This window comes from Lathyrus oleraceus, chromosome 1, assembly GCF_024323335.1.
Source record: "Lathyrus oleraceus cultivar Zhongwan6 chromosome 1, CAAS_Psat_ZW6_1.0, whole genome shotgun sequence".
Lineage (NCBI taxonomy): Eukaryota > Viridiplantae > Streptophyta > Magnoliopsida > Fabales > Fabaceae > Lathyrus > Lathyrus oleraceus.
In genome coordinates, this window is record NC_066579.1 from 294,497,735 (window position 1) to 294,507,369 (window position 9,635).

The window sequence follows — 9,635 nt, forward strand, 5'->3', positions numbered from 1 at the left end:
ATAACTCAACAATTTGTGTCTGAGCCGCGGTATTTGATAGATCCATGTCAACTAACTTCGTCATCATACGCCCAACAACAAGTCCCCGTCCAACACCAATGTCAAACCACCCAAACCCAACAACCAACCTCACACCATCAACCTACCACATACACCCAACAACCAAACACCCAACTTCACAACCCATTCATGCCATCCACCAAACACCCAACATCGCAATCCATTCATGTCACCCACCCAACCACAAAACCAAGAATCAAACCCTACCCACCAACAATCATACGCATCAACCACAAACGTCTATAGCCCAAATGATTCATATGGGTCACTTCATCGTAGCCCCCCACCAATGACCACTCAAACATCCCATCACCAAAACACACAATCATTGTTTAACTATAGTATGCCCTAGGAACCATTGCTTCGTTTCCAAAACGATTTAATGTCCCAATTTGGGTAATTATACCGTCCACAATCCATCCAATCCCATCGACCTAACTACGATGACATGGACACCAAACTCCATTACGGAAGTGTCGTTGGCCAGAGCCCCCCGGATATTGGGAACAAATGATGACACATCTGTCAAATACCATTGGAACTTCCGTCAGATCTTTACACCAGACATCATTCGATCCAGTCAACACGCAAAAACCCCAAACACCTCAGGAAAATTGTGGGAGACCTCGGAGAAAAACTAACCACCTGGATGTGGAATAGATGGACGTTTCGATCAGGCTGGTCCTTAAATTTTTGTCAATCCCATGTAACATTGATTATACCATGAATATAATTTTTTTTACATTATTTTTTATTATTTCATAAATTTAAAAAAAAAAAAAAAAATAATATAAGGGTGTATGCACCAGATGAATTGACGCATACACCTAGGACACAATGCAAGCGTCATAGACATTGACACCTCCTCATGAAACACAAAATAGGCGCCATAGACATTGACGCCTCCTCATAAGACTTGCAATGCAGGTGCCTCCTCTTGGTTTAAGACGGCTGCGCTAGTTCATCTGACGCATCTTTTTTTAAAGGTGGTTATTTTGGAAAGTTTTTTGAAAAATCTATTATTTTGAAATTAATTTTGAAAATGATAGTTATTTTTTAAAAAAAAAAATCAAAAACCTACGCTACACCTAATTAATTAAAATGTACATAATTTTTATAATTTAGAAATCAAATAAAAGAAAAAACAATAATTTAGAAAGAATAATTATCTATGCAAAATTGTAACCACGAGCTCCTCGTGGGCAAAGTACATTACTGTTTTACCCTGAAAAGTTAACAAAACTGCCTAAACTACTTTCTCTTACTTTTGGTGATATTTGTAATTGTAATTAACAAACATAGTAGGACACTAAGGCTTGTAAATATTTCTGCTGTATCCACGTCAACATCCCTTGAAATAATCAATGACAAAACCATTTAAGAATTCAATCCAAAAATATAATAACAAAACTTATTCTTAATGATTTTGTAACAACTAGAGAGAGATAATGAATGATATAGAGAGAGAAAGAGAGAGAACAATAATAGAAGAGAGAAAACATTGGACACAAATATTTCCATTTTATTATATGCTTAAAACTGTGCAAGAACTAAAACTCACACAATCTAGCTTAATTATACTAAACTAAGATTCAAACAACAGATTTAATAAACTCAGCATCATTAGCCTCAGCTTCAACAAACACAACTTGAAAGGACTCATGCTCAGTCAAATTCAACCTTCTTCCAGCTTCATCATTATCAAATCTTCCAACATCCAAACAAGTAGGAGAACCCTTAATACAAAATCCAAGCTTATAGCCAAATCCAGATTCATGCTTCTCAATCTTAAATAATCCACTCAATGTTTGAATACCAGGGTAATTCTCAGGACCACCAATACCAACACAGGCCTTTTGAATAACATTGTCAACAAATACTAACCATTTTGATGATTTTGCACAATTAGGTTTCTTTGTATACTCTATCTCAATTGGTGTGCCAGTGAAAATTATACCAGGAGATATTCCTGGTATAACGAATTTAACTGGTAGACCGTTTTTAACTTCTCGGCGGTCTTGTAGGACGGTGACTGGACAGGTTAAATCACCTGTTCTTCCGAGTCTTACTCCTCCGCCGGGAGGACCACGGATTGCTGGCAAGATGTAGTATTGGCCACCGGGGAAAATGGGGTTGCCATTAACGTCCAATACTTGCTCAACATCTTCACTTGAGAAAGCTGGTGAAAGAGTGGTGATGAAAACAAAGAGGAAAAAGGAAAGGGTGAGTGGTGAAAGAGGTTTCATTGTTAGGTGATTAAGAATGTTTTTTGTTTGTGAGTTTGTTGATTAACTATATGCCTCTATATATAATACAGTAGTAATGATGTGAAGCACCCTTTTTTTAATAATAAAGTAACCATGCGTTTCACGAGTAGGACTTATTGTTTTTATTCACCAAAATAAAAAGTAAATATAATATAACTGTTTCATGTTGTTGAAATGATAATATATTATAGTATGTACCGGGTGCTATGCATGGGAAATGTTTATGAATTTTATTGCAGGTTGCTGTTAAATAATACAGCAATATTCCTACACCATTTTTTACACTAAGTATATATATTGTTCCTATATGTTGTTTATCGTATTTATATAATAAAAATTGTATTTTTAAATAAAAAATATTTTTTTATGAATAATATGTAAACTGTGCATGAACAGTATGTGAACAGTATCCGTAAAAAGTATCGATAAATAATTAGCGTGAATATTAACTTTAAAGTAGTGAAATAAAATTGGTTAATAAAATATAAAAAGTTGGTTAATAAAATGATGAAGTTGGTTAATAAATATTCAGATATTAAAAATAATTTTTAATAGTACACAAAAGTTGGTTAATAAAAAGTAAAAAAATGATTAATGAAGTTATGAAATTGGTTAATAAACGTCTAGATATCAAAAATAATTTTGTGCCGTCGTTAGAGTTGGTTAATACAATGTAAAATATTGTTAATAAAATTATGAAGTTGGTTAGTCACACAATTTTATATTAGTATTATTTAATTTAAAAATAAAAAAAATAGAAAAATAATTTTTTATATATATTTTTTTAAAAAATATTATTATAATACGGCATAGGAATATGTTTTTAGTGGAAGAATATATTTTCTCTAAATAAAATTTAAGTAATAGAGAAAGGATTTTGATGAGTAACAAAGTGTGTATCTTTATTAATTGAACTGATTTATATAATAATTACAAAACTTTTTGCTTACATAGTTCATTGGGATCATTTTTATTTGGCCCCGGAAGAAAATAATCCATAATTCTCTCTGTCTTTAAGCGTCACAAAGGGTCATTGGATAAAACGGACAAGTACGACACAATGGGCGTTGGGTCATTCGACTTGAAGTCCACCTTATCTAGCATGGGTCAGACGATCCAAATTCGTGTTATTCAAGTGGTAGCTATTATATTACATGAGGCCATGTGCATCTGAAAGGATCAACATTTGTCGCTTATCTAAGTAAGAAACGACTTCCTCATATTAACGTGAAAGTTGCTCTTCCTATTCTCAATAACGGGGGGAATCATTCTTCTTATACTCACGCTCTAGTCAAAGAACTAGGAGGCAATTGGCTCCTCACCCAACAATTTGGTACACGAGTTAGGCCTATAAATATTCCAACTCTTAGAATTAAGAGGATTAACATAATCATAGTATAAGAACCCAATTTTGACCCTAAGAGCCCTCATGATATCTCATAATTTACATTGGCTTTGGGATCACACCTTGACATCCTCCTTACCCCTCATTCATTGGATTTGCATTGGGAGAGATCACCAAGAATATTTGATTGTATCATACTTTATTTTTCTTTTGTTTACTAACCAAAATACCAAATATATGTCTATGTATAGCTTTGTTTCTTTTGTAGGTAATGTGTGCATTCACATGTGCCCTATCAAGCTCACAACTAGGGTTTGAGACCCTCATAGCAAGAAATCAATCAGGGAATTGTTTACCATTGGTTCTAAACATAATATATGGATCCCCATGTTATTTATTTGTCATTTTGATCAAGAGTTCATCAAGAGTTTGAAGCTTGTTTGCCTTGGAAACCCTAATTCATCTAGGTATCTTGTGTGACTTCCTTAGCAAGTTTCTTCATCAATTGATCAAATATTTGAAGGGATACTTCACTATACATCATCTTATGCATATTTGATCCTCCATGAGTCCCAAAGATCAAGATAACTTCAAGTTTGCAAGTTGGTTCAAAGAGGTTGACTAGAGAAAGTCAACTGGTCAAAACTGGGGTTCCCTAGACCCCATCTCCTACAATTTTTGTCATATTAAAATGATTCCAAGAGAACAGTTACTCTTTATGACATTCCAAACAACTTTCATGTTGACATCAAGATCTATATTTGCTTGGAAAGTCATTTTTTATGGTGAAAGATTATAGGTCATTTTGTCTGTGCCCCAGTTAGGAGGTCAACTTTCAAGGACCATAACTTGCTCAATTTTTATGATATTAAGGCCATCCAAGTTTCATGATCAATTTCAAGATGTCTTATCCAACTTTGACTCGTTTAGAAATGTCAAATTCAACTTTCAAGGGCACGTGCCAAGAGGAAACATTATAGGTCATTTTGGGCCATCATCATTGAACAAACAATTTTCCTCAACTTCTAAAATGCATAACTCCCTCATGCCAAATCCAAATGATGTCATATTGAAGAGAAATGAAAGAGCTATAACTTTTGTGAAGGAACCATTTTCACTTGGAGCTCATAGCAAATGTTATTCAAGGTGGAAGAAGTGGTCATTTGACTTGGTACTTAGAAAATTTTCAATTATGTTTGATTTCTCCAACTTTCACCTTAAAATTAATCATTATCTAAGCTCCAAATGGAAAAGTGTTCAACATTAAAGTTGTTCCCCTTGATGTCACATTTCCAAAAAGTCAAAGATCATGGCATTTAGAGCATTTTACAAGGACTTGCGCATGGTTACTTTTCATGGTCCCATTTGGATGATTTTCATGACCAATCTTCAATTACAATTGCATGACCTCATGTTAAGCTTTCAGCATCATTCATGCATAATTGTGGACCTTTTCCAATCATTTCATGGGCCTATCACACGCTCATGCAAGTATGCACTAACATTTTTAAATTTGGCCAAATTTTCAAGTGTGTGAAAAGCAATGCAAAACCCTATACATACATTGCCCTTGTGATCAGAATGAAGACCCCTTTGCCCAAGCTTTGAGCTGCTTCTTCCCTAACCTCTATTGATAGGATAACCTTGAGGATTTCACTTGAAGTCGAGCTTCAATTCCACTTCTGTTTTGGGATTGTAACTCCAAGGATCCAAGCCTTTTGATCATCCCTTTCATCTCCTGCAAGCAAGTAGAAGCAAGCCCAAGCCAATTGAGATCCAAATCGAGCTTCATCACTGCAAACAGAAGGTGAATTTTGTGAAACTTTCCCTATTCGATTCTCTCTGAATTCTCCTTCATTTCAAGTAATTTTTGGTTGGCTGAAGTCCTATCAATGTAGGCAACAAGATTTAGTTGCTTTAAGGCCAAATCGAAGCAATTTAGATCATGCACCTCAAACTTCAAGCCCACGTATCTTTCAATATACTTGGAATTGGATGAAATTGAGGCCAGATTCGAGCTCCTGAGCATTTTTTTCTTTGAAATTGTGTATTCACTTTTATTTTAGTGGTGGTTGGTGATGGACCAGTCTGGTGAGGTCCACCGGAGAAGACAACCAGAGCTAGGGCTTCGGTGATGCGTTGGCACTTCTCCTGGCCACTTGATCTGTTTAAATTGTCTTAATCTTAACTGCTCCTTGTTATTACCATCCCCATGACGCGTTGACTAAGGTGCATGGTATGGAGCGCGCGCTTGGTCATTAGATTTACCAACTCAATTAATGAGGGAGATCTGATGACCCTTGTTTTTTCTCATTTTTATTTTATTTTCTGATTTTTCATTTAATCCTCTTATTTTATTTAATTCATAGAAATTTCATTTTTAATCCAAAAAATATGGGACTTTCATCAAAAATATTTAAATATTTTTCTCTTTTATATTTTGTATTAAAATTATTCTTTGGATTAATTTTGATATTTTTCATGAATTAAATGTTTTTGTGCATATTTTTAATTATTTTAAAATACTTATGACTTTCCAAAAATCATGAAATTTTTTGTCTAAGGTCATTTGACCTTGATTGATCTAGGATAAATCCCTTTGCCATTTATTTGGTGTTTTGAAGGGATTTGAGGTTTTGTCCATATTAAAATGCATTTTAATTCACTTTTAATTTGATTTTTAATTGATTAAATGTTTAAAAATTATGTTGAGCCATTTTTATGGTCTTGTGATGTTTGGATTTATGTTTGGGCCTTGGTCATGGTTGATTTGAGTTTTGTTTGATTAATACCATTGGATTTAGGGGATCGATGAAATGTACATTTCATCTCCCAAAATGAATGGATGGTATTGATCAAATGAAATTCCTCTCATGATCCATTTGTGTTTCTATTTCCCCTTCCCTCTTCATCTTCATACCTATTCTTACCAATCCTTCATTTGACCAATGACTTCTCTAATGTCTAAATGCTAGTTGATTCATCAATGACCTTGTGTCAGATGAATCAACACAAGTCTGACTGAGATAGGTCCTTCCCATTTCTTTTAGTGTGTGGTATGTTTTAGGAGTTTGGTTCTTTATACCAAATCTTTAACATCCATTAACACCTATATTTTTATTGCCCGACCTTAGATAGTTGTTACTTCTACATAACTCCAATTACGATTGCTTAACATAGAGCTAAATTTGAACATCAAGGCATAACATTCTAGTAAGTGAGATTGTAAGTCTCCCGTTCTTCATGGCATTCTCTGGGAACTTGAACTTTTTTCCATTCATGAGAGCTAGTGGCATACTTGTTTATTTATCGAGGTTGGATCCCTTTTCATGGATGATGTTTTGGTACAAGGGTTCATACTTATGAATGAATGGTTGAGTGTTCTCCAAAGAATGACTTGATCAATTAAAACTCATCACTAACATTTGACTAACCATTGACTAATTCTTATTAATGTTGCTTTACTTTCAAGTCATTTACTTTATGCACTTTAAACTTCAAGTACCTTTATCATTCATTGCCATTTACATTTCATGCAACTTGTTTATGTTTCAAGTCCTTTTCACTTTGCTCATTTGAGCCATATCTTGTGTTTGTGTATATTGCTTGTTTGTATTTTGTTTTGTTTTTGGTCTTAGGACCTTAAAACATCTAATAACAACAAAAACCCTAAAAAAATATGGATGGACTGTTGGAATTTGATCTGAACTATTGGACTTAGAACTATGCAACATTCCATATGCTAAAGGACTTGGCCAATGCCAACATCTGAGCCTAGGCTATCTTTGACTGTGCCTTCATCTGACGCAAGATCTTGGATCCCTTTGATTCATCTGCTACTTTGTCTTTGTACTTAATTGTTATTTTGTAATAATTATTTATGTCTGATGTTTGTTCTGAGTTGATCAAGGAATATTTCATATGATACATTGGAAGATACTGAAGACTGCTAGCTATTGGAATGCTTGCTTGGATATTATGGCTATTTTTATTTGATGCCTTGGTCTTCATGTGATGCTTGGATATTTCTCATTGCTCATTGCTTATTGCTTGTCAAAGTTCAAAGGAAAATGGGTTTCTATATGACATTTTTGTCTGTTGGATTGCATCCCATTGGTCAAATCTTTTCAACTCTTAACTTTTAATTTTTGCTTAGGGTAGTCTTTTCATCTCCTCCCACTTCATTAATTTCAAAATCTCTCCCTTTTTTCAAAAACATTCTTTTCTTGTAATTTCAAACTTAGACATGTTTTAATGATTAGAAACTCTGGCCTTATGCCACTGAATTTTCAAACCTTTTCTTAAATCAAACTTGTAAATAAACTTAACCATATTGACTTTAATTTCAAAAAGACAAAAAGAACTAACAACTCCATTCAAATGTTTGGCCTTTTTGTGCGGTTTCCTTGTTAAACTTTTGTTAAAATTAATTCACCAACTTCTTTGATCCCTCATTTTTATGTTGGTACGTAGGCATAAGACCGAAGGTCTTGTCAAACACAAAAATATAATCAATGAATTCTTTTCTCATCCCCTCACTCTTTATTTTATCAAACATCATTTATACCAAAAACATATGCACACAAAAAAAGACTCCCTAGGAGTACATAGGATACTTTGGGTGCTAACACCTTCCCTTTGTATAACCAACCTCCTTACTTGTAATATCTGGCATTTTATTAGTTTTGATTTGAAAACTTCTTATCTTTGGGTTTTGTTCATACTTTTCCATTTTCCGTTGGGAACAATAAAAGCACGGTGGCGACTCTGGTTTTACCGACGTTAAGCTTATCCATAGCTTGATGGTCACGAATTTACCACTACATAAATTAAGTGGCGACTCTGTTGGGGAGTAGTCCTTAGTGGATTTAGCCTACTTTTTTATGTGTATATATTTGTATATTTGATGTATGTTTGTATATATTGTTGTGTGATATTCTATCTGTTGTGCTTGGTGTCCTCTGTGTGGTGAGATAAGTTTTAACCCGAACTTGAGTGCAATTAAGATATGAGGATGGTATAGTCATGTTTAACTTGTGTGGAGTAGTCCTTAACAAGTTGGCTTGAGACCCATTTACTCAGTGGAGACCCCCTTGGAGTTATTGATGTCACATGGGTTAATCGTGGATAAGCATTACTTTTTCAAACCTGGGAGTTCGAGAAGCTGAGGACCGTAGATCATTTAACCCAACTTGGCCTATTTAGGATATAGTGCGGAGACTGTTCAAGTGTAGACTTGATAACAGTTGTTACGCGATACTACACTCAGTCGAGTTTCTCTTGAGAATATTATGGGTTGATGAGTCAGTCATCCTAACCTATAATATCTGATAGATAGGATCAAGACTCTGGGAACTTCTTAGAACATGTTCTACAGGTTTTAATCTGTAGTACACTCCTTTGGGATGGTTCTTAACCAGACTCCATGCTTGTGACTCACAACAAACCCTTTGATTCTTGATTGATTTGATCAAGTCTTGTCAAAATCAATGGAACTTGGGTGTTGATAAGGTGAAAGTCATAATCCACTAAAATGGATGATTGATCTTGATGATTGATCTTAATGATGACTTGATCCATCCCTTGACCTTTATTTGTGTTTGCATTCATGCATACATGCACATCATAACATCCATCACAAAAAAAGTAAATTTCAAGGAAACTAAGGTCTTATTGGAAAATATTTTCAGACCATGGATTATGGACGAAGGAACACTAAGAAGTACGGTTTCAGATGTCCTGATTTGAAAGAGCTAAGGAAGTTGTCATCCTTTGTATTATATCCCTTGGATTTCAAGCAATATCACGGGAAGCTCTTGTCCATATTATCTATTGATGTGGTTGAAGGACTTCTGAGTGTTTTGGTGCAGTTTTATGACCCTTTCTATCACTGCTTCACTTTTCCCAATTATTAGCTTATGCCTACGCTATAGGAGTATGCCCATCTCTTAGGTATACCCGTA

The 9,635-nt window shown here is 34.5% G+C and overlaps 1 protein-coding gene across 1 annotated transcript; it reads right to left on the reverse strand.

The window, feature by feature from the left end:
* Positions 1-1,400: 1,400 nt before the first annotated feature.
* Positions 1,401-2,361, reverse strand: LOC127131217 (kunitz-type trypsin inhibitor-like 2 protein). Its single transcript, NM_001427717.1, has one exon. It carries the CDS (start codon positions 2,304-2,306, stop codon positions 1,653-1,655), a length of 654 nt encoding a protein of 217 aa, NP_001414646.1. The 5' UTR covers positions 2,307-2,361; the 3' UTR covers positions 1,401-1,652.
* Between the last annotated feature and the right edge of the window lie 7,274 nt (positions 2,362-9,635).